The sequence below is a fragment of the Heterodontus francisci genome, chromosome 3, assembly GCF_036365525.1.
Source record: "Heterodontus francisci isolate sHetFra1 chromosome 3, sHetFra1.hap1, whole genome shotgun sequence".
Lineage (NCBI taxonomy): Eukaryota > Metazoa > Chordata > Chondrichthyes > Heterodontiformes > Heterodontidae > Heterodontus > Heterodontus francisci.
In genome coordinates, this window is record NC_090373.1 from 75704532 (window position 1) to 75731033 (window position 26502).

Genomic DNA, 26502 nt, shown 5'->3' on the forward strand with positions numbered 1-26502 from the left:
TTTTTTTGTATCCTTTTTTTCTTGGGCTCTTCTTCTTCCCATCACCGTAGACTTGCCACCTTTCATTTCTCCACTCTCAAAAATTTTTCTCCTTCAGTCCCCAACCCAACTAGTTACAACTCTGACTTTCATGCTTTCCTGCAACCATCCCAGGCTTAAATCACATTTTACATAAGCCCATGGTTACCCTCTTTGCCTTTCTTGGCATTTTGCAAAAGCCCCATTCAAGGCACCCATCACAGTCTTACAAGCAGTGACCTGAACTGCCCTGTCTTCCTCTCAGGCGAACTTGCTCATTTAGAATGATGCTGGGGTTAACCTCTCCAAGTTCCTTCCTATCCCAGGTAGGCTAGCAGAATAGGCAGACAAATGGCAGATGAAATTTAATAGAGGAGTGCGAGGTGATGCATTTTGACAGAAGTGATGGAGAGAGGCAATATAGACTTAATGGCACAGTTCTAAAGAGTGTGCGGGATCAGAGGGACTTGGGGATTCATGTGAATAGAACTTTGAACGTGGCAGGTCATATGGAGAGATATTTAGTAAATCATGTGGAATTGTGGGCTTCATAAATAGAGGTAGTGATTATAAAAACAGGGACGTTTTGCTGAACCCTTCTAAAGCTCTGATTAGGCCATAACTAAAGTATTGCGTCCAGTTCAGGTCACCACCGTTTAGGAAGGATGTGAGGGTCCCTGAGAGGGTGCAGAGGAGATTTGCCTGAATGGTTCCAGAGATGAGGGATTTTAGCTACAAGGTTAGGTTGGAGAAGCTTGTTCTCCTTGGAGCAGAGGAGATTGAGGGGAGATTTGATAGAGATGTATAAGATTATGATAGGTTAGATAAAGTAGACAAAGAAAAGCTATTCCCATTAACTGATGATGCAAGGTCTAGGGGACAAGAGATACAGGGGAATGTGAGGAAGAACATTTTACGCAGCGAGTGCTAATGTCCTGGAACTTGCTGCCTACAAGGTGGTGGATGCGGCGATGAATGATTTCAAAAGGAAATTGGATGGGCACTTGAGGGGAAATTGACTTGCAGGGCTATGGCGATGGAATCAGACTGACGGAATCAGACTGACTGGATCAGCCAGCAAAGACTAGATGGGCCAAATGGCTGCTTTCTATGCCACAAGTCACTCAAAGCCAATGTGCAGGTGCAGCAAGCAATTAAGAAAGTAAATGGTATGTTGGCCATTATTGCCAGAAGATTTGAGAACAGTAGTAAAGTAGTCTTGCTGCAATTGTATAGAGCATTGGTGAGTAGTGTGTACAGTTTTGGTCTCCTTACCTAAGGAAGGACATATTTGTCATAGAGGGAGTGCACCAAATTTACACCAGACTGATTCCTAGGATGGCGAGATTGTCCTATAAGGAGAGGTTGAGGAGTCTGGGCCTGTATTCTCTGGAGTTTAGAAGAATAAGAGGTGATCTCATTGAAGCATACAAAATTCTTACAGGGCTTGACTAAGTTGATGCAGGAAGGATGGTTTCCCTGGCTGGGGGGGTTGGGGACCGGTGTCTGGAACCAGAGGACACAGTCTCAGAATAAGAGGTAGGCCATTTAGGACTGAGATGAGGATGAAATTCTTCAATTAGAGGGTGGTGAATCTGTGGAATTCTCTACTCCAGAGGGCTGTGGAGGCTCAGTCATTGAGCATGTTCAAGACAGATCGATAAATTTCTAGATATTGTAGATATCAAGGGATATGGGGATAGTGCGGGAAAGTGGCGTTGAGGTAGAATACCAGCCATGATCTAGTTGAATGGCCTACTTCTGCTCCTACTTCCTATGTTAGGAGTCTAGGACACTTGCCCCACCCACCATTGACTCTGCCATCGAATCAACAATTGTTGCTCCTTTACGCATTACACTCCAGACTATCTGTTCACTTTCTACGTGGCTACATCTTTCGGCACCCGCCCCATCCAAACTGCCACAGTGAGGTCTGGTTACACCTTGATCTTGCCTCACCCCATTCCTGGCCTCTTCTCCTGTTGAGCACTACAGCCTGTTCGCTGCTCCTCTGCCTTCTACCAGTTCCACTCCTTATTGTCTGTTGTCCCCAAGCCCCACCTGAGTTTCTTCCTGAAATACCCTTCCTCCTTTCCTCCCTGATTCCATCCACCAATCCACTTCCCTTTCTTCCATAAACACCACCTCGCCAAACTTTCAGATATCTGTATCCAATTTAATAATTACATTAATGTGATGATGTCTTTGTGTGTTTTTCTGTGTTAAAGGCACGACGTAAGTGCAGGTTGTTCTTGACTTAAAGAGGACCGGTACTGATTAGTTAATTCATATTTTCTCCCTACCCGATGAGACTGTGAATCAGTCCTGCTGTGTGCTTGAAAGTTTTGTTGTAAATAGAAGGTTTTAATGAAGGCAAAGCCAAAAAAGAGTAAATGAATGCAGTTCTGACTTTTTGCGCATCCCCTAATTTAATCACTCCACCACTGGCAGCTATTTCTTCAGTTGTTAGCCCTAAGCTCTGTGTCTATTTCTTCCTTTTAAGACAGTCCTTAAAAGCTATCACTTTGACCAAACTATTGGTCATCTGCCCTAATATCTCATGTGGCTCAGTTTCAAATTTTGTTTGATACCTTTGAAGAGCCTTGGGAAGTGTTACTATAATAAAGACGCTAGATGAATGTAAGTTATACTGCAAAAGTTGTAGTTGTGGATTCAGTGGCCCAGGATGAGGTCTTGATATTAGCTAGGATTCAAGAAACCTTTCAATGGATATTTAGAAAATCTGTGATCAAGGCAACCCACCCATATTTTGCAAACCAGTTCATAACAGTGAAATCTGACATTCTTTTATTGGGAAATAGTATAACCTGAGAGGGGCCCTAGATGAGAAGAAAATAACTTCAAAGTTTAAGTTGAGAGACTATGAGCAACATGTTTTCTGTTAAATGCAGGAGTGTAAATGAGTTATCCTTAAGGGCTATCAAGGTGCACTCAGATAAAGATTGCCTCCTGGTAACTCCAGGATTTTGTGAAACTCCTTGCTTCGATTGTAATTTTCAAATAAATGCTTGGATTTTTCAGGGTTTATTTTGAACTTTTCAAGCAAAGCTTAAAAATACAAAAGACAATCTTTTGATGGAAATCGGGTAGTGTTTGGGGGAAAAAAGTGTGCATAACATCAGCCAACATATTCATTTCTGCTGAGTTCCTTTGGTGATTTGGTGTATAAGCGGAGCTGCTGATGGCAGATGTGTACCCTATATTTTATTGCTGTATAGTCAGGTGGCAGTTCAGTGTAGTCAGGCTGCAGGGATTAAATACAGTGGATAAAAGTTTTAATATTTGGTACCTTGAAGAAATGGATACTGTAGGGCAGATTAAAAGTAACAGAAAAAGATGCAAAGGAGGTTAGTTGAAAAGACTGCATTCAATAAAAATAATTGGATGAATACAAATCCAGGTATTTGTTTCCAATGAACTTTTTGTAAATATACCACCTGTAAAAGTCCACATGGTGTTAAGGAACATAGTGTTTTACAGACGTTGATTTTTATTGCTGTTTTGAAGATTTAAAAAAATTCTTATCTAGTCATTTGCTGCTTTTGCAACAAGGACCATTCGGTATTTTACATTTCTAATGTATTTATTAACTTAGAGAGCTAAATCCCTTGAGAAATAATTCACAAGACAATTATAGATGAGGAGGTCCATATTAGTTCATCTGTTCATCACCATGTTGCAGTCTCTCCTTGTTACCTCACTGTATCCAGGATTTGTGCATCACTTTATCTGGAAGACCATTTGAAGTGTAGTTCACTCTCTACACGAAGAAGAACTTCCTGATATCTGTGCCAAAATGTACATTTTACTAGTTCGAACCTCTTTTGCTAAGCATACTCCTGAAGGAATATTTGTTTTACCATTTTCAAATATTTATAAATTTATATGCTTCACAAGATCACCTCTGGGATACCTAAGAAACTGAGTTTCTGCTTTTCTGGTAAAGTGTAGGTGTGTATTTGCAAACATCAGTGCACTACTGCAGTGACAATGTATTGATATCCCTGTCATCAGTTTCCTATTGATGTCAAATTCAGAATCTGGCTCCCCTGGTGGCTCAATTTGCTCATTACAGCCAGGGAGCAGTAGGGGTAGTACAGTTGGCTCCATACCCATATTAGGGAGCTGAAAATTGGCGAGGGTTCCCACTGCTGGTGACCCTGGCTGGAAGTGCCTGTGTGGTGTTTTGGGTGAAGACGAGATCAGGCTTAACCCTCCATCTTTGACTAGTTTAGGATCATACATAGAGAATGGCCATTTGTCTGAGAATAGTGACAAGTGCCTCTGGAACCGTACTTCAGTTGGAGACAGTGCCTTGAGATACATGGCTGTTGATACAAGTTCAGTAAAGCACGTAATAGTTGGACATTGAAACAGTCATGCTTGTGTGTTCAAAAAAACAAACATTTAAGAAAATAGCAAATAGTTTTTCTTTTCCACCCTAGCTCTCAATTTCTTCCTCCTTCTTGGTGTCTACTGTTCAGTTTTCTCCTTGCTGTAAAGCCTTTTGAAATATCTTTCCATACATGAGCATTCCAGAAATGTTTTATAGACTAGATATTAGCACATTAAGATCAATATTCAACATTAGAAGACATCATGAAATGAATTACACAAATTAAAAGACAAAGTACAAAACTCATGTATAAAGCAGTTTAAAATAACTGAAAAGACATAAGTAAGAATCAAGGACAAGGAAATACCTTTTTAAAGTAAAGGAAAGTAACCTATGAAGACAGTAAGAACAACATTTTAAAAGCAGTCCTTTCCAAAGATAGGGAAGTAAGGTATGGTAGATGGATCCAGAAGCTGTAAGGAACTGAAGAGAAGAAATTGCAGGTTTCTGAGACGCAGAGAGATCTGGGTGTCCTAGTGCATGAAATGCAAAAGATTAGTATGCAGGTTCAACAAGTAATTAGGAAAGCGAATAGAATGTTATTGTTTATTGTGATGGAAATGAATACAAAAGTAGGGAGGTTTTGCTTCACTTATGCAGGGCATTTGTGAGACTGCATCTGGAGTACTCTGTACAGTATTGGTCTCCTTATTTAAGGAAGGATACGTATAGGTTGGAAGCAGTTCAGAGAAGTTTTACTAGACGAATACCTGGAATGGGTGGGTTGTTATGAGGAAAGGTTGCACAGGCTAGGCTTGTATCCGTTGGAGTTTAGAAGAGTAAGAGGCGACTTGATTGAAACATATAAGATCCTGAGTCGTCTTGACAGGGTGGATGTGGAAAGGGTGTTTCCCCTTGTGGGGGAATCTAGAACTCGAGGGTCACTAAAAGTAAAGGATCGCCCATTTAAGACAGATGAGAAATTTTTTTCTCTCTGAGGGTCATGAGTCTCTGGAACACTCTTCCTCAAAAGGCAGTGAAAACAAAATTTTCAAATGTTTTTAAGGCAGAGGTAGATCGATTCTTGATAAGTAAGGGGGTGAAAGGTTATTGGGAGTAGGTTGGAATGTGGAGTGGAGGTTACAATCAGATAAGCCATGATCTTATGATGGAGCAGGCTCGAGTGACCTATTTCTGCTCTTAATTTGTATGTTCATAAGTAAGAAAATGAGGATGGCCCTGTTTTCTTCATTTGCATTGTTTGCAAATTGCATCATTTGCATGCAGATTTGCTAGAAGTGTTGCTGGATTGTGATCAGGTGCTAAAGCTAATTTTAACCAAGGTTCACTGAGGCCAATTTTAGTAGCTCTACCACTGTTCCAGATGAGATCTAGCCCAACACAGTCTGGGCTTTGAACCTGGATCTTTTCTGGTCTCAACTAGTCAAATGTTAATCCCAGTATTCATTAAGAGAAAATAAAATCTTTATCCAGGCATTCCTATTAGGCATTTTAAGATATATGGAAAGCTTCTGCATGAAAACATCCTTTTAATGGCCATGCTTGTACACTGATGAGGATGCTGAATAGTTACTTCTATAGTTCGTCTGCCTTAGTGGCTTTGTTTCATTAGGGTGCTGGAGACACTGAGCCTGATGAGAATGAGAAGGCTGATCAGAAAGGGAAATCATCACCATTCGAGGAAGATAAAAATAGAGATCTGAAACAAGGAGATGATGATATTTCCAAAACTAATGGGCTAGTTTTGCAGAATGGAATAGATGCAGACTGCAAGGACTTCAAGTAAGTGCCTTATATTAGTATTTGTAAATTTTGTGAAGGTTGCTAAACTACCACATTTATTTTTCTAAATGAAGTGTCGCCTATGGTCAAAAGGACAACAGTCTGTTCCCAGGCCTTATAGTAATGCCACTCTGGACAATCCAATTAGGACCATGTGAGAGTGGCTTGGGGATTACCCCTCCCAACCATAGGAAACAGACCAAGTCAAAAGTTGCCATTGTTGCACAGCCATATAAGCTGTAAACTTCATCTGGAGCTTTTTGAAGTTTCAAGATTATCTTCTGCTGGAATGGCTAGTTCTTGTCAATATCTAGACATAGTCAAGTGATAGCAAGAGAAGTAGCTAAGACTTTGAAATTTTAAACCAAACAATTTTTTGTGGGAACAACTCAGTTTATACACTAATAATGTACTGTTGTCAACTTGTACTAATTGTATGAGTCTCGCCTTATGCCAGCATTTTCTATTGGACAATTGCCTTTTGGAAAATTTAAAATTTTGGCTTTTTTCTCCATAATTTGGATCATGTCTTGATGGTAATTTCCACAGAGAAAGCTCACATCGCTTTTTAAGGGCACTTCAAGCCTTTTTCTATCCTCTGTTGTGTGACTTAACCTTAAATCGTACATGGCACTACAATATGTGGTGCTTAAGTTCTTAAAAAAAAAAAATTCATGTTGTATTGCCTTAGTGTGCACACTTCAAGTTTCATCCGTTATAATGATCATTGGATACATGTTTTTTTCCCCCATTGCAGAACTGTTCTGACAAGTCTGGGTTTTGAAACTTGTCTTGCTACAGAAAAACATCTAACTATATTTGCTGCCTTTCTCTTGCTTATAAGTATACAGTTTCCCAATATGTTTAGGGGAAATTGGAAAAGAAAAGGCTGAAAAGAATGGGACACTTGAGCAAGTAGATCTTCCACTTGAAGGTGTGGACTTCTCTTTAGAGAGTAGAGGTATCTGGAAAATAATTGCTTTGATAATGGAAAAAGAAAACTTGAGAACCCCATGCTTTATGTATTTATACCAAAGAAAGTATTGAAGGAACCAGCAGATGGCTTTTTCAGTTGGTTTAGAGTTGCACTTGCTCATGGAAAGTTTGTAAGTATCTTCCTCCATTTAATTTGAACAAAGGATGACTACACAGAAAGATTAATTGCCCATGATTTAAGTGAGGTGATGTCTGTTCAACAGTAAGTTCACTGTCTTGGCATGATGACAAGGTTGGAGAAAATATTTTCTATGAATCTTTTGTATCTACAGCATTAGATGCAAGTCTTGAGCTCATTGTCAGATCATTCAGTTGCATGCCATCCATTTTGTCATAACTGATGGTTGATTGGTGAAAATTTAGTTGGTCACTGATTTGTGGAAGCAGTTTGATTTCAAAGGTTTGATATTCTTCCTCAGTTAAAATGAGGCTTAACTTTTTAAGATCTAAAACCATCTGGCTGTTGTGATGTTAGTTATCTCAGTTGGAAGTAAAGTAAAAGAAGCAATGCAGGAGTTAGTGTAAAAGTACCTGAAATAGTTCTGGTTGCACAGGTGCTGATTTTTAATTATTCTTCCCTGCCACATCCAGACCAGGAATAGAATGCGACTTGCGTTTTAATGATCTGTGCATAGATTCTCATTTCAATGTAGATGGAATAGAAAACACTAGGTCTGCAATCTCCGATAGTCAATAGATATGATGTCAGCAGTGGTTAGTTGATTGCTGCAACTAGAATAGTGTGTTTCCCAACAGACATGGAAAACTAATATGACCTGCAAATTACTATGTTACTCTCTGGTAACTAAATAACATGGAGTTTTTGCAGGACTATGATGATTTCTTGTCATTACTTCAAAGTAGAGAGCAAGAAGGCACATCCCAATCCTCTGTTTTATGATTCATATCTGTATATAGAGTGAAATGAATGAAGAATATTTTTTTAATTGAGCCATATTTCTGAACATACCAACAGTCGTACCCTGCTTCCTTCAGGATCTTTTCTGATTTGAATTAAATATGTAGTAAATAATGTTAATGCACTACTTTCCATGGGAAAAAAATTCCTAGATTTGGAAGAAAAATTTGCTTGGGGGTGGGGAGTATCAAGACATGACCCAAAGTGCTTATAAACAGGCAGGTGTACAAATCCTTTTCTGGGTGGGTGGGTGGTGGTATACTGATGTTCGGGCATGATCCCCAAGGATATGTGGAAAATGTCATTAAAGGAATAAAGACCACTGTACTTTATTAATCTATTTATTTCATCAGTTCATTTGCTACTGCAAAGAATTAATTTGCAGTAAACATCTTTAGTTATCTTCCTAATTTGGATATTACAGGGTAAATTAAAACTTAGAGACCCCCTTTATTTGCTGCCAACATTTATGATATTTAAAGATTGCCAAAGTGCTGATTCCATGCCCATTAAATAATATTTTAATAGGCTTTTAATAATTCAGAATTGTTGACTATTTTTAAAAATGTGTGTATGTGTGTGTACGCACACGCATGTGTGCTACATTTAACAAAAAACTATAAACCCACATTTGTATTTTTATGCTGCACAGCCGTACTCCTGGAAGCCGTCAAGCCTCTCCCACTGAAGTGGCTGAACGCCTGGGTCCTAACCAGAACACTTCAGAAGGTTTAGGCCAATTGGCCAATGCCACAGCAAATAAGCCACCTGGAGAAGAGTTTCATAATTCTGACACTCAAAATTTAGACACCATTGAGGCCGCAGTTGGCCTAGATCACTTGCAGTTTGACTATTCAAGCAGTCAAGTATCCATGGACTCTTCAGCAGCAGCAGCTGTAGGTCTTTTTGACTACAGCTCCCAGCATCAGGTTAGTCCTTATCGATGAGTGATTTGGTGTTTGCTTCCCCCTGAGATTAAGCATCATGTGCAGAGTTGGACACAATTGAAAACAAAAAACACATCAAAATGTTCTAAGATGCTAAAGCTTTGCAACAGCCTGGTAAAGATCAGTGCTACAACTAAATAAATAGATTTAGCTAAAACAAATTGATATTTTATGGCAAAAACCAAATATGTTTTTATTTGAAGATTTTCATCAGTTCTGAATTTTGGCACCTCTTTTCTCCCACCCCATTCATTTGCTCAAAAAAGACACGAATGTTCAACTTGGATATAAAATTGAATCAACCCTAGTGAATGTCAGACTTCCAAGAGCCTAATTGGAATCATAAATGCAACCATCATTTTAAGTTCTTTTGGCTCCTTATGTGAACGACTGCATTTCTTGGTTGAGTCATAAGGTGAGTATTTGCCTTCCTGCTGGGAAATTGACAAGGGATATCCTTTGGCACAGATAAATCAGAAGATGCCATGAGACAACATTCCCAAGATGTGGTGTTGGCAGAATGCACTAGGGAGCCTTAAAAAGAAGTTATATATTTATATATTTGAGCTTTTTTATTTTTATGTTGCAGAAAAAGAAGCCATCTAAATTAAATTTGCCTTGTAATTTAATCTTGCCTCCAGACAACGACTTGGTTTATTGCAGTAGGTATTTTTTTAGTAATAGCTCTAGGGTAGCACATTTAGAAACTCGAACCCAAATTCAAAGTGGTGATGGTCAAATAACAACATTTCTGTATTTTTTCCCTACATCAATCATAAGAGCCCCAGAAGAACGGGATTTATGATAACCCATATTCGTTGTAATTTCTTTTCCTTTACTGCTTCTGACTACCTGTTGGGAATAGCACAGATTTTCTTGATTTTGACTTTTTTCCCCCTACCTCAGCAATTGACTTTGACACAGTTTGGCAGCTCCCTTTAGCAACCAGCTTAGAAAATTTTGCAGAAGAGAATTACTGCTTATGTACACTAATGTGGTTATCCACCAAGCTACTTTTTCATATGATCTGTTTCTTCCTCTATTGTACATCAAGTTTTGAATTTTAAAGTTTTGTTTCTTCATTGTGGTTTCATAGTTCAGCTCTTGCAGTTTACTTTTCTGTTTTGTCTTTATAATATTTAAGTCTAGGTAGACCAATGGAAAGTGACATTTAATATTGGCAAATATGACATAAAGATATGTATCACTAAATAAGTATCAGCAAGAGGAAAGCTTGGTTCTCGTTGAATAAATTTTAAGTGTTGCGATTTATGGTAGTATTTCTCTAGACAAGTGATGTTAAAATGTCTAAGTAGTGTAAGGTGTGTAAGTAGATCCATGAATTGTAGGTCCAAGGAAGTAATAATACTCGTAAAAGCATTGCTGATGTCGTACTTTGTCAGTTTCTGTTTAGATCACCATTCTTAAAAGATATACAAGCTAAGGGTTTGAGGACGTGCACTAAGGATGATACTGATGAGATATGAGGGAATAAAGCTTAGTAAAATAAACCTGTTCCAATTGGAAGGTGTTTTGACCGGAAGGTATGCTGCAAAGCTATGGCTGGCGAAAAAAACAGGTTTTTGTTTGAAAAGTTTAAAAGCAAAGGAGAACTCGATTTAAGTTGTTTGTAAAGCAATGCCACCTTCAAGTTAAATGGTGGTTTACAGCGTCACAAATCCGAGCGATTCCTAGTTCAACAGAGAATAAAAAAAGGATTAAAGGCTTTGTGTTAGTATAAAGGTGAAAGCAGTTTTGGATCTTGCATGGAAAATTGAATGGGCTTTCTTACATTATGTTCTTGGTTTAGATGTTCTGCATATAGCAGAATGGGTGACCATCAAAAGAATGCAGGCACACTCTTAAATACACTATTAAGTAATTACTACCACACTTTAGAAAGTTTGTCAAGGCCTTAGAGCAGGTACAGAAATTATTTACTACAATTATATCAGTGATGATGAACTTCAGTTATGTGGGGAGACTGGAGAAGCTAGGGTTGTTCTCCTTAGAGCAGAGAAAGTTAAGAGGTATTTTCTTGGAGTTGTTCACGGAATCATGAACTATTTTGATGGGTAAATAAGGAGAAATTGCTTCCAGTGCCAGAAGAGTCTAACCAGAGGACCCAGGTTTAAGGTGATTGTTTCCTCACTTCGTGTCTGGTTCTTAAACCATTTTGCTGCTCAGTGAGTTGTTGTGATCTGGAATGCACTTTGTGAAAGGGTGGTGGAAGCAGATTCATTAGTAACTTTCAAAGGGGAATTGGATAAATACTTAAAGGGAAAATATTTACCAGACTATGGAGAAAGAGCAAGGGAGTGGAATTCATTGGATAGCTCTTTCAGAGAGCCGGCGCAAGTACGATGAGTTGAATGGCCTCCTGTGTTATATTCTGTGAATTGCAAGTAAAAGCAGGAGAGCTTTAATTCTCTGAGTTTGCTTAATTAATTTTACTGCACTTTGTTACTTGTTGAATGATATTGCTTACCTTTATTCTGTCTCTTAGCTTTAACTTATCATGTTCTAGTCTAATACTCTAAAAGTGGGGCAGTGGGGCGGCACAGTGGTTAGCACCGCAGCCTCACAGCTCCAGGGACCCGGGTTCGATTCTGGGTACTGCCTGTGTGGAGTTTGCAAGTTCTCCCTGTGACCTCGTGGGCTTTCGCCAGGTGTTCCGGTTTCCTCCCACAGCCAAAGACTTGCAGGTGATGGGTAAATTGGCCATTGTAAGTTGCCCCTACTGTAGGCAGGTGGTAGGGAATATGGGATTACTGTAGGTTTAGTATAAATGGGTGGTTGTTGGTCGGCACAGACTCGGTGGGCCGAAGGGCCTGTTTCAGTGTTTTATCTCTAAATAAAAAATAAATAAAGTGTAGTGTTCGCCTACTATTGAATTGAAACTTGAGTGGTGAATTTTAATGTATAAGGCTGCACCTGAATCTAAGTTACTTTATAGGTTATAAGCTTCAGTGTTTCTGAATATTCAACTTCAGTCAGTTAAGGTTTGGCTCATGTTTTAGAAATCTGATGCCTACCTTAGTTAATCTTCGTTTTATTTCAGATTTCCAACACCTGCAGTAGTTTGCTTTTGTATTAGTCGATCCCTTGCCTATGATTGGCTGTTTCTCATAGAATTCTCTCTCTCTTTTTATGTGAGACTTAGTTGAGTTTGCAGTAGTGAGGTTGTTGGTGGCTTAGCAACTTGTGTGTTGCTGTTGAAATTATTTTGCAGGGTCACCGGACATTTCACAACACTTTTCTCTTTGACTAGTGCACACATTCATCCCAAGTGCACTTTTTTTCTGGTTTGTTCCTCTCATGTGTGTCTTTATTCCTGCTCAGTCCTCACAATTCTGTTGTTTCTTTCTGTTCTCCATTTTGGGCTTCATCTTGCAGAACTCCCCAATTCAAACAGTGTGGCCAATAATCATAGACAGCTCTCTGACTCCGGCATATAGAAAACTTGTGCTACTACTAGTATCAAATAGTCACCAATGTTATTTCTGTATAATGGAGGATACAAGGAGTGGGAAGCTATTTTTTAAGTAGGTACCAAGTTTTATATTTTAAATAGATTGCATACAGGAATAGCTGTGGTTTACAAAAACAAACTTTTCAAGGTGGGTTAGCATAATTTACAAGCACCATTGATAAAAGACGGCCCCAGCAGGTTCGTCAATATCTGTAAAGTTAAAAAATTGATTAACTTTCAAATGTAACCCATTGTATTTTCAATACAATGGGTTACACACAGCACTAAACTGCCTTGTCTTTTCATAGATGATGGCCCTTTTTCAGCATTTTCTGTTTTTCTTTTGTATTTTCAGCAATTGCATTTTTTTCATTTTATTTTTCTCCTCTAAAATTGCTGTTGTCTGGCATGTCTGCGATATAATCTTGTCCTTTGGCATAAAATTCCTTTAAGAATAATGACAAAGGTTGGAAGGTTTTGTAAATTATATGCTGGCTATATCATTACTAGACTAAATTTACTTCAGAGTAACCTCCAATGATTGTATCAAAAAATTAAATTAGTCAGGCAGTTATCCTTTTCGGAGTTATCATAGAATAAATATTTTGATGTAGGGTAGGATTGAAGCAAGTGATATAAACAACCAATAATTTGACAGTTAATTTTTCAGGAAAAGGAAATTCAGTGTTAAAAGGAAATACGATACCAATACTGATTTTTTAAAAAAGTGATTCTAGCAAAGCCGTTTTTAATAGTTTTTTCACTTTGTCTTGTGAATCCATGGATGGAATTTTACCGGCCCCTGATTGGCGGGAACGGAGGTGGGGCACAGTAAAATGCTGAGGAGCCCCGCGGGCTGGCACCCCGACATGTTTCTGCCACTGGGGGAAGTTTCCCAGTGGTGGGAAATGGCAGCAGCTCAGCTGTACGCCGGATGGAGGCAGTCAGCCAATTTGAACGATTAATGATCCAATTAAAGGCAATTTTCCTGGGCCTTGGCATTTTACACAGTCTCCAACTGTGTGGAGACGGCCAGCCAGTGGCTTTTCAGGTGAGGGGAGGGGTCATCAGAGCCAGATGCTGCATGGCGCAGTGAGGGGGCTGCCGGCAGCCCATGATGCCCCTGCGACCCCAATGCTGCTGCTGGACATGTTTTCCCCTCTGTTCTCTCTGCCTGGGCAGAGTACCTCAGCAACGATCACCTCCACGTGATGCTGCTGAGGTTCCAGAGCTGCCGGCCTTCCGATTGGGCAGGCAGCGTGGAAGGTCTGCCTGCCATCCTTAATTGGCTGCCTCCCCTTCTCCTGGCAATATCGTGGGAGATGTCTCGCCTCCTGCCTGAGCGTGCTGGCAACCGGTAAACTACCCCAATGGTAGGACCTCCACCGTTTGAGCAAAATCTCTCCCATGACTCAGTACACGGCGAAGTAGACGATAAACTCCCTCTGCAGTCAGAATTAACAGTGAGATGACTATAACAATTAAAATGTATAACAATCTATCCTGACTTGGAACTGTATCGCCGTTCCTTCACTGTCGCTGGGTCAAAATCCTAGAACTCCCTTCCTAACAGCACTGTGGGTGTACCTACCCCACATGGACTGCAGCGGTTCAAGAAGGCAGTTCACCACCACCTTTTTGAGGGCAATTCGGGATGGGCAATAAATGCTGGCATAGCCAGCGACGCCTACATCCCGTGAACGAATTAGAAAAAACGATCGCCAAGACTGCTGACCAGGACACATGGTAGTCTGGGAGGGTACACTACTAGATTATACAAAATTATAAGTGTCTAATGTACTTGGAAAGTTTCATATGATGGCCTTCTAATCCTGAATTTATAGTTGGATAGTTTTCTTTAATTGAAATTACATGTTACTTGAGATGGATGGTGCACATAACCAAATGTTTGTAACAGTTTTCCTTTATAAATTTTCATGTAGGGAGTTCTCCAAAATGTGAGCTTACAATTGAAATATGATTGGGTGAATCATGTCTTAATTCTGGCAGCCTTAACTTTAAATCAATGTGAACTACTGATAATTACCTCAAAACCTTTTGGAGCTTTTAATTGAGTTTGGCAGGGCATTAGATGCTTAGAAGAAAAGAGTAACTGGACATAGGAGGCTATAAGTGGGATCTTCTGGAACTGATTGTGTTTTGTACTATATCATTTTTAATGTGTGTTAAATTCAGTTTGGCACTGAATTTAAAAGTACAGAGGAAGTGGATGAAAATAGTAACTCTTAAACTTTCTAGCCATGTCTCACTCAAAATCTGTTTCTGAGAGTCATCCATTGTCACTTACTTCCAAATGAATGACTGCAGCCCTGCTGAAGTTGAGGTGTAAGCTGGCAGGCTACAACCTTCCACCTCTTTCCCCGCTGCCACCGCCCCCCACCCCAACCACACAACACCACCTGTCAAATACTGACATGCTAACTATGCTGCACCTTGCATGAACTGTTCCAGTAGTGCTACTTGTGACTAGCTTATCCTTTTCTAGTTAACCATTTTGGATGCTGTTTTATTAGATACTTACACTTTTGAGTTTTTTGGATTGGTGGTTGGAACTTTCCTTCACTCTTTCCCTCTACTGTGGTTCAATTACATGAATTCTTGAAGAGCCAGTAAGAGAAAATATAGGAGTATTTTGCTGTGGATCTCTACATTCAGTTTGTAATTGTGCATTGCAGCTCTTCCAACGGCAAAATGCACTGACAGTACAACAGCTGACTGCAGCCCAACAGCAGCAGTATGCACTGGCGGCAGCCCAGCAGCCACATATAGGTAAGGAGCAAGAATAAGCTGTTTAGTCAGTATCTGGTCAGGTAAAGCAAAATGAAAGGTGAATATGCTTCCCTTAGTGAAGCTAAGTCTTAGGGGGAAAAAAGGTTACTTTGGATTATATGTCTAGTTAATTCTGAAATTTTTACAAACTTGGGTATAAACCTGTTCGTCTATGTATAATGCTCTGAAGTGAAGAAAAAAAATTCTCGAGTGCATTCAAATGTGTCTGTCATTCTGCTTAGTTTGGAAGCTTATCATTTTCATTAACATGTCTTTGGAAGATTAAAAGTAGTGTTAATTGACAAACTGACCAGTTAGGAAAAACTAGCAAAAGCAGTAACCAGAATGTGATAGACATATCCTCGTGTATATGCACTATAAGACTGCAGTTAAATAATGCATCACCCTTGTAATGCACTTAACAAACCAAGAATTTCATAGTAATAAATGCCATATTTACTAAATAGTTATACATGCAAGCATAATATAGTTTCAGTAGTTTGGCTAAGTCATGATTTAAATAAAAGTATTACAGTGTTTATAATAAGTAAACAAAATGATTATTTTGTTGCCCACAATTTACGCTAACAATTTAGACTCTGAAATCAGAAGTACAATTTCAAAATGTGTGGATGACACCAAATTGGGAGGTGTAGTTAGTACAAAGGAAGAATATAGAAACATACAAGAAGAAATTAATAAACCTGCAGAATGGGCATGTAATTGGCAAATTAATTTCAGTATAGTTAAATGAGGTGGTGCATTTGGGAAGGAAGAATAAGGAGGCAACATATTGTTTGGATAATAGTCTAAATAGGAGGGAGGAGCAAAGGGATCTAGGCTACACAAGTCACTATAAAAGTAGGGACACCGGTTAATAAAGCCATTTAAAAAAAAAAAGAAAAGCAAGCAAAGCACGGAGGTTCATATCAAAATGGATATTGAAAAGCAGAAAAGTTATGGTTAACTTGTGTAGAACATTGGTTCGACTGCAGTTGGAGTACTGTGCACATGATATAAGGCATTGGTGAAGGTACAGAAAAGATTCACCCAGTTAATACCAGAACTGTTAAGTTATAACCATCAGGAAAGACTGAAGAGGCTAGAGCTCTTTTCTAGAAAAGAGAAGGCCAAGAGGTTGCCTGACACAGGCTTTTAAGATAATAAAAGGGTTTGATTGTGGGTGATTGTACGTATGTGATGGTCATGACTGAAATCTGGCTGATGGGTGAAGACTCCTTTCTGGCTATACCTACCACCGCTTGCCCTGCCCAAACCACTGCAGTGATGACGTGGCTCTCCTAACCAGATCACCCTTTGGTCTACCCCACTTCTCTTCTGGCACCTTCTCCTTTGAACATCTCACCTTGTTCCACCCCTCTCCCCTTTTATTTAAAATCCTCATTCTCTACTGCCCAGAGAAGTAGCACGACAATCTTCTAACCAAGATAGCTTCACTGCTTTCAACCCTCAGCCTCTGCACTGAGCGATTTCTCGTCCTCGGTGATTTCAACTTTCATCTCAACTCATCATGCTCTTTCTTCTCTGAGTTCACTGTTCCCCTTTCCTCCCTTCGTCTCACCCTCCATATAAACATATATTTATAGCCACCCCCTTGTCATCTCACGTGACCTCATAACTTCCATCATGCCTATCACAGGTAAGGCCATTTCTGATCACTTTTTATTACTCTCCACTTAATCCCCCTTCTTTCTGAACTCCCCTTCCTCTGTTCGCCCTTGGAAAAAACTTCCCCCAAGTCACTTACAACTGCATTTTCAAATTATCAGTTTTCTATCTCACTATGACATTTCTGCAGCTACTGATCTGCTCAACCACATCTTCACCTCCACCTTTGATGCACTTATCCTCATTATAAACCATTACTTTCTCACCTTGTTCGTTCACCGATACTGCCGCCTTCTCTGCTTCCTTAAGTCCAAGGAATGCAGACTTGAACATTATGATGTTTTCATGATTCATTGCCAGACCTGCCCAAACCACAAAGCACCATCAGGTCCTGCTCTCCTCTGCCAAAACTGCTCACTATTAGAGGATAACCCTGGGTTTCAAAGATAACCCCGGCTTCCCTTCTTCATTACAGATCTTCTTCTTAAACCACTCTGCCTTGACTCTGCCACCCTCACTTCCAGCGCTTATGGACTTCTTTGTCACTAAGATTGAGATCACCTGTTCAGCTGTCTCTGCTGCTACTCCTTTCCCCTAACCCACTGGGCCAAACTGCCCCCAATGTTCCCCCTGCCCTGGTCCTGATCTTGCATCTTTCTCTAGTTTCTCTGCTCATCTTCTCCACCTCCTGCTCCCTTGACCTTATTTCACTCGTTACCACAAAGAATAGTTGAGGCTAGTAATAAAGGTGCATCTAAGCAAAAGCACAAAGAGCGAAAGGAACAGAAGGGCATGCTGATGGGGTTATGTGAAGAGTGGAAGGAGGCTTGTGCGGATCATAAACACCAGCATAGAGCATTTGGGTTAAATGTCCTGTTTGTGTGTTGTTGACTCATCACACAATTCTTAAACACAGAAAAAATAATCAATTCTCGAGTTGTAAAGATTGGTATTACTAACCACCTTGGTGTAAAATTTCAAATGCCTTTTGTTTCCTTGATTTGGAATAAAATGTTTTAGTTACTACAGTTAAACAGTGATTAGGCATGTCTAAGAATTGAAATAATACAGCATTTTCATTCCCCTGTGGCTTGAATAATCATTTGATAAGTCACTGTGCAGTGTCCTACCTTATTTGTTCAACTTCCACAGAAAAAGGATGTTGGTTTTTGCCATGGGGCTTGGATAGTGGGGTGGGGGTCTGAGGTGGAATGGCTGTCAGCCATTGTTCTTTCAAGATAATTTTGTCTGAATGGTTACATGGTCCATTGTGGAGGCCCTGTTGTAGGCTGTGTCTTTTCCTTGTCCTCTTCCCCAACTCCGCAACCTCATTAACAGCACTTTTGTTGCATCTCACACAAAATAAAATTGTATTTGCATTCTTTTTTACAGTAACAACTTTTGTTTTCTTGGACAGTGCACAGGCTCAAACAGAAAATGCTGTTGAGTTTTATTTGAGTTGTCATGCATTTAATAAGTTGTTTTTTGCCTGTAAAGTTTTATATTTTCACCAACCCAATATTGAGCTTCCTGACACCAACCTCAATTAGTTCAATGCAGGTCAATAGCCAGCTTCTTAAGCAAGTATCACCTGTGCTTTCATGTTTTCGACTCCCATGCCAACTAATTTTGCTGTCTTCTATCATTGCATGGCTTCTCAAAATGTAGAAGAGTTTGGTGAGAGCACCTAATCTGTTAGGAGATCCCAGCCTCCAGAACATGGAGTTTCAAATTGTCCCCACGCAAAGATATTGTGTGCTCTGGTTCTGTACTAGATACTTAGTCACCTTCAAGACAAGTACGGAGGAAACCTGCTGTTTCAGGTTATCTGGCCACTGAGAACACATCAAGTAGAGGATTCTTGAACCCAGATAACCTGCTCTGGGATCGTTCATTAGTGATCCCTGACTTCAGGCTCAGTCTGAATCTGATGACAACTGATGCTATCTCCTGATTTATCAACCATAGTTTTCTCTGGCACATGGATGGCTTTGCTTCCATCAATGTAGATCCAAACTTCATGTCCCTGTGCACAACAGCCAACGTCCCCTTATGGGTGGAGTTTGAACTTCAATCAGAAAATGAAAAGGACAGCATCAGTGGTAGGTAATCCAACCTTGCATCATTTGCTCCTAAAATTTTGAGATTTGTATGGTCATTAGTTTCACACGTTATAGGATGCATGGATTTCAGTGTGTTGGAACCATACACATAACCCCAAAAATAGTGCACAACAGAGTGGAAAAAGTGCTTGGATAAACTGTCTGGAACATCCTTGTAGTAACTCATGGTAGCTGTTAAATTGTTATGTAGTTCTTTAATCTTGCCCCCAGCCTATCACACAAATACTATCCTGAATTGGATAATATATATATAGTTGAAATAGGAAATGTGATTTAATTTCACAGCAAGTAAGATTATAAATTAAAAATCATGGTGTTGTAACTTCTCACTGATTTCCTACTAGTAGGTGTTACCAGTGCACTATTTACTTATAATTTCAGCATTGGATCTGCAATGTAGGAATATTACATATCTACATGTTTAAACAGCTAATGGAAGAAAGTTAATTGCAGTACTAAACAAGAAGTTACCACTCTTTAATGTTATTTCATTCATAAATCATTCATTTAACTGTATGAAAAAGGTTGTATTGTGCATTTCTTCTCCCCTGCACTCTTCCAGCCTAGCACCTGTTCATTTCCAAATTATTTTCTGCTATTTGAGTCCCCTTTTTTCTCAGCTGTACAGAAGTTTCATTGTCACTGTAGTTGTCAGGAAATGTGTGAAAGATTCTTCAGTAGAGTTTTCCCCTCCATTTTCTTCCTCCTTGCTAATATCTGCTATGCTTGCTGCCTGTCTTGTTGACCATGCTAAAATTTGGAACCTGGCCAATAGAATGTGATCTTGTGCTATTTTTAACGAAATAACATTTTACATAATTTAGTAAAATGGAGAACATTAAATTCAAACCCTGTATTGCTCTGCAAAATTACTTGGATTTTTTTTGGGGGTGTGGTCAGACGAAGCATGATGAAGTAGTGTTCATGAATATAATTTGTGGATAATTTGCAGCAGAATGAATCATTAACACTTTTTGTTTTGAACAGCAGGTGTGTTTTCTGCAGGCCTTGCTCCAGCTGCCTTTATGCCAAACCCGTACATTATCAGTGCAGCTCCACCAGGCACAGATCCATATACTGCAGCAGGACTGGCTGCAGCAGCTACTCTAGCAGGTGATTAACCAAATGGCATAACAGTATTAAAAGACTAAAGAAAACTGTATAGGCCTATTGGATAAAGGCAGCACCCAGGTTGACATTAAACAACAGACCTGAAGGTGTCAGATTCAATTCATGGGCCGGGATTTTACCTTAAGCGGCGGGAGCCATCCACCAACTGAAAAGTCGATGGTGAACCCACTTCCGCCTGGCCTGGGGATCTGACCCATATTTTGCAGGTCTCCGGCCTTTAACTGTTCTGAGACGGGCCTTCCATCCACTTGAGGTAGGAAGCCCCGCCTAATAGAGCTGCCAGCCAATCAGTGGGCCAGCAGCTCTCTGTCTCAGCAGTGCCACCGGGAGCGGTGGCCACTGTTGGGACTGCATCCAGCATCGTGAAGATGATGTCGGGGAACCCTGGAACGCAGGTAAGTTTGTGTTGCCTTGCTGGGGTGATCGGTCGGACCCCAGCGAGGCAAGGGTGGTCGAATGTGGGGGATGGGGAGTGCGTGTTGGGGATGGTTAGGGCATCAGGGGTGGCCCTCAAGACACAGGGCGCCCAATGATGACCCCAGGCCGTCAGAAAGCTGCCTGCTTTTGTCAGGTTTAGTATGCCCGCTAGCCATTGTTAAATCTGCGTGGAGGCGGGCAGAGGCCCTTAAGTGGCCGTTAACTGACCACTTAAGGGCCTTGATTGGCCTGGGGCAGGCGGGCTGTTTCTCGCTCCATTTTCCGCCACCCCACCACAACCATCCTGCTCTTTGGGGGGGGGGGGGTAAAATTCAGCCTATTGTCTCTGTTTAATTAACTGATCTGAGCCATGATAGTGGTAAGAAAGCTAGAATTGACCTCAATGGCCTGGGCAAGGTGGAAGAAAATGAGTAAGGGTATTTTCCATTTCCAGTCATTGTTCAGAGAGGAAGGAAGTGAACAGGGAGAGGCTGGGGCATGCCTGGAACAAGGAGGGAGTGGAGAGGCAAAGGACAACTTTGGAAGCAGCAGTGAAGTGAGTGTGGGAGACAATAGCACCCCACACACTTATGAATATAGAATGAAATTCCAAAACTGGTAGTATTGTAATATTTCTCAATATTGATGGCACCTCCAGACCTCCTTACTCTGTTATAAAGAAGTTTTAAAAAAAAACACACCTATATGAGGTTAGGATCTTGTCTGGCTCCCTTTTGAATGCTTGTAGGAAATCAATATGTGCCGGAAACTTGTTCCAGAGGTTGACGTTGCTCCCTGAAAAAAGTGCCGTTTAACATAGCAGAGTTAATGAGGGTAATGTGGACCTCCAAAATGCATTTTATAAAGTACCACATACCAGGCTTGTAAGCAGAGTTCGAGCCCATGGAATAAACGGGACAGTGGCAGCATGGATTCGAAATTGGCTGAGTGACAGTGAACAGAGTAATGGTGAACAGTTGTTTTTGGACTGGAGGAACGATTACAGTGGGGTTCCCCAGAGGTCGGTGTTAGGACCCCTGCTTTTCTTGATAAATAGTAAGTGACTTAGACTGGGTGTACAGGGCACAATTTCAAAATGTGCAGATGACTCAAAACTTGCAAGTATAGGGAACTGTGAGGAGGATGTTGATAAACTTCAAGAGAACATAGGCTGGTAAAATAGGCGGACAGTTAGCAGATGAAATTAAATGCAGAGAAGTGATTCATTTTGGTAGGAAGAACGAGGACAGGCAATACAAAATAAAGGTACAATTCTAAAGGGGGTGCAGGAGCAGAGGCACTTGGGGGTATATGTACACAAGTCATTGAAGATGACAGGGCAGGTTGAAAAAGTGGTTTTTAAAGCATGTGAGATACTGGACATTATAAATTTGGGCATAGAGTACAAAAAACAAGGAAGTTATGATAAACCTGCATAAAACATTGTTTTAGCCTCAACTGGAATGCTGTGTCCAGTTCTGGGCATCACACTTTAGGAAACATAGAAAATAGGAGCAGGAGTAGGCCATTTGGCCCTTTGAGCCTGCTCCGCCATTCATTATGATCATGGCTGATCATCCAACTCAGTAGCCTGTTCCGGCTTTTGCCGCATACCCTTTGATCCCTTTAGACCCAAGAGCTATATCTAACTCCTTTTTGAAAGCATTCAATGTTTTGGCCTCAACCACTTTTTATGGTAGCGAATTCCACAGGCTCACCACTCTGGGTGAAGAAATTTCTCCTCATCTCAGTCCTGAAAGGTTTACCCCATATCTTTAGACTATGACCCCTGGTTCTGGACGCCCCCACCATCGGGAACATCCTTCCTGCATCTACCCTGTCAAGTCCTGTTAGAATTTTATAGGTTTCTATGAGATCCCCCCCTTACTCTTCTGAACTCCAGCGAATATAATCCTAACCGTCTCAATCTCTCCTTGAATGTCAGTCCCGCCATCCCAGGAATCAGTCTGGTAAACCTTCGCTGCACTATCCTTCCTCAGATAAGGAGACCAAAACTGCACACAATATTCCAGGTGTGGCCTCACCAAGGCCTTGTATAATTGCAGCAAGACATCCCTGCTTCTGTACTCTAATCCTCTCGCTATGAAGGCCAACATACCATTTGCCTTTTTTACCGCCTGTTGCACCTGCATGCTTACCTTCATGGATGTTAACGCATTAGAAAGGGTGCAGAAAATGGTTTGAAGGATGAGGAACTTCAGTTACATTGGTAGATTGGGGAAGCTGAGCTGTTCTTGGAGAAGAGAAGATCAAGAAGAGAATTGATAGATCTGGACAGAGTAGATCAGGAGAAACTGTTCCCATTGACAGAAAGAAGCAGAACCAGAGGTCACCGATTTAAGGTGATTGGCAAAAGAAACAATGGTGACCATGAGGAAAACCTTTTTTTACGCATCGAGTGGTTAGGATCTGGAATGCTCTGTCTGAGAGTGTATTGGAGGCAGATTCAATTGTAGCCCTCAATAGAGAATTGGATAATTATCTGAAGAGAAAAAGACTTGCAGGGCTACGGAGGAAAGGGAATGTGGCTAGGTGAGTTGCTCTTGCAGAGAACCAGCATGGGCATGATGGGCCAAATGGCGGCCTCCTGTGCTGTAACTGTTCTATGATTCTAACATCCTTTAAGCTAGTTCTCTGCTTACAAAGCTTTTACTTTTGTCCCTGTTCATCACTAAGCTGGTTTGAATGGCGTGCCTCTGCTTTTCTGGAATAAAAAAAACTGCATTGCTTTCCACCTATCGCAACAACTGAGAGACTTTGTATTAGGTATTAATTTGATGGCCCTCGTCTGAACCTTTGCCAAGGCCCCAAATCACACTCTCCACAACTTGACCGTATTCTAAATGGGTTCTGACCAGGGCCTCGTCCAAAGACAGAATACTTCTTAATTTGTATCTAAATGTTTTGGCAATATGCTATAAATTCTACTTGACTTTGTAATAGCTTCATGGCACTGGTCATGGATGTTGAGTGACACACACTATCGGGTCCAGGTCCTTCGTCCAGTTAGCATCCTTCATCAAGCAAACTTGTATGGTTTATAAATGTTTGGCATTGCCCTCCCCCCAAAAAAACTTGCATTTATATAGTATCTTTCACAATCTCAGGGTGTCCCAGAGCAGTGCATTATGTATTTTTGAAGTGTATTTTCTTTTGTAATGTAGGGAAATGTGGCAGTCAATTTGTGCACATCAAGGTGTCTCACCCAACAATGAAATAAATGACCAATTAAACTGTTGGTCTTGATTGAGGGATACATATTGGTCAGGACACCAGGAGTACTCACCCACTCATCTTTGAATAGTGCCATGTGGTCTTTTTCATCCCCTTGAGAGAGTAGGCAGGAACTTGGTTTAAAGGCAGCATCTTCAGCAGTGCAGCACTCTCTCAGTATAGCAGTGGGAGAGTAAGCCACAATTGTGTTCAAGTCTCTGGGTCTGCATGTAACATGTTACATTTAAAAATGTTTTCCCAGCTTGTCCTCATGTGCTCTTTGTATGTCCTTATGGTTCAGCCTCCTCTTATACATTTTTGTTGAAACATCTAAGTGCTGCTTTTCTCACAATTACATTTTGAAGTTTAATTACTTATGTAGACATTCATGATATCACTGGGCTCTTGTATCACATTGGAGCTAGATCCATTCCTCATAAGTAAACTTCAAGCAGAGTTTTCTGGATAGTGATCAGGAGTGAGAACTTCAGATGGTTTTCTCCAACTCCCTCAGGGCACTGAAGTTCTGCACTACCTCATCTGAGGTTTACTAATGGCACAGATAAGAGGTCAGATCTGGTGTCTGTATGGTATAGTTACTCAATGGACAAGCTCACTAAATTTAGTTCTGAGGCCTCCATTGGAATTGAGAAACAATGCAATTCTAGTCAAGCTACTTGGCTGAATAAAGAACAGTGATCGTTGCTGATTAACCACTGCATGTGTTTTGTGCTAGGTCCTACTGTTGTCCCACCTCAGTATTATGGAGTACCATGGAGTGTGTATCCAGCCAATCTGTTCCAACAGCAAACAGCTGCACCAGCTACAAACAATACTGCCAACCAGCAGGCTACAACACAGGCACAGCAAGGGCAACAACAAGTATGTGATTCTAATTGATATTCAATGGCTAGTTCATCCCTCTGTCAATAAAATACCTGTATCAACACTGTATTGAATTATCTGTATTTTCTTTCCAGTTAAATTTACTTTGATTTTGATAACTTGTTCATTGTTGATTTTAGGTGTTGGTTACGCTTCACTCATTTTAAGATGGAGCAGCATCTTGTCTTTAAAACAAGTCCTTCTCTAGTATTTGTATAACTCATGATGAGAAACAGTTAATAAATTTGGTTATCTGATGTTTATCATGAATGTGGTATAACCATTCATTATTATCTACTCTTCCTTAGGTGCTGCGTGGTGGAAATCAGCGTCCACTCACTCCAAGTCAGGGTCAGCAGGGTCAACAAGCTGATTCACTGGCGGCGGCAGCTTCTGCCAATCCAGCTCTTGCCTTCAGCCAAGGTCTTGCTACAGGAATGCCAGGTATATGAGTTTCTGTTTGCTTTTCCGCAGTCCAGTCATTTGATACGTTGCAGTACTTTTCTTCCTCCTCTCCAATATGTAATAACCCATGCAGGGGTACAATTTCCTGGACCCTGAGAGATCTCCACACATCCAAGTAGTCCTTCCTCATATAATTGTGTCAGTAAGCTACTTGACTATGAAAGGCATTACAACTGTCCTCCCTTGCCATTCACAGCATCAAATTTTCAACAGAGCAGCAAGAATTGGAGCCCCAAACACTTCCACAAGCTCAATGAGTTCTTATATCCTTATCGTAGCCCTGATGGAGATTGGCCAGTCCATCAAAGGAATTGGAATTTCCTGGCCTATGTGGCTCAGAATCATATGTTTCCTATAAGAATATGAGCATGTAGGAAAGAAAATACCCAGAAAAGACCATTCAACCCATCAGGCCTGTTCTTTCACAGTTTATAGGTACTCCACTGTTGACATGGACTCTTATCCAACTCATTTAGTCTGCTGATGAAAGGTTCACCAAAATTTCTCCCTGCCCCTCCCAAAAGTAAATAAAACAAAATTTCAGGATACCAATCTAACAAAACATCATGCATTGGATAGCCTGGACCTTTTTTTAAAATATTATCACGCTCACGGGAACAAAGAACAGTACAGCACAGGAACAGGCCATTCGGCCCTCCAAGCCTGCGCCAATCTTGATGCCTGCCTAAACTAACACCTTCTGCATTTCCGGGGCCCATATCCCTCTATTCCCTTCCTATTCATATATTTGTCAAGATGTCTCTTAAACGTCGCTATCGTATCTGCTTCCACCCCCTCCCCTGGCAGCAGATTCCAGGCACTCCCCACCCTCTGTGTAAAAAAACTTGCCTCTCACATCCCCTCTAAACTTTGCCCCTCACACCTTAAACCTATGTCCCCTAGTAACTGACTCTTCCACCCTGGGAAAAAGCTTCTGACTATCCACTCTGTCCATGCTGCTCATAACTTTGTAAACCTCTATCATGTCGCCCCTCCACCTCCGTCGTTCCAGTGAAAACAATCCGAGTTTTTCCAACCTCTCCTCATAGCTAATGCCCTCCAGACCAGGCAACATCCTGGTAAACCTCCTCTGTACCCTCTCCAAAGCCTCCACGTCCTTCTGGTAGTGTGGTGACCAGAATTGCACACACTATTCTTAAGTGTGGCCTAACTAAAGTTCTGTACAGCTGCAGCATGACTTGCCAATTTTTATACTCTATGCCCCGACCGATGAAGGCAAGCATGCCGTATGCCTTCTTGACTACCTTATCCACCTGTGTTGCCACTTTCAGTGACCTGTGGACCTGTACACCCAG

At 40.8% G+C, this 26502-nt stretch overlaps 1 protein-coding gene across 12 annotated transcripts in view; it reads left to right on the plus strand.

Moving 5' to 3' along the window:
* LOC137357234 (pumilio homolog 2) overlaps positions 1–26502 on the plus strand; it is a 172436-nt gene that overhangs the window by 79237 nt on the left and 66697 nt on the right. For 6 of the 12 annotated variants that reach the window (XM_068023412.1, XM_068023431.1, XM_068023474.1 and 3 more), the window contains 6 exons: positions 6009–6178; positions 8737–9022; positions 15209–15302; positions 20042–20167; positions 24573–24718; positions 25030–25165. In XM_068023412.1, coding sequence (XP_067879513.1) covers positions 6009–6178; positions 8737–9022; positions 15209–15302; positions 20042–20167; positions 24573–24718; positions 25030–25165 — 958 coding nt within the window. The remainder of the gene's footprint in view (positions 1–6008; positions 6179–8736; positions 9023–15208; positions 15303–20041; positions 20168–24572; positions 24719–25029; positions 25166–26502) is intronic. The other 6 variants (XM_068023440.1, XM_068023457.1, XM_068023448.1 and 3 more) reach the window with 4 other exon arrangements.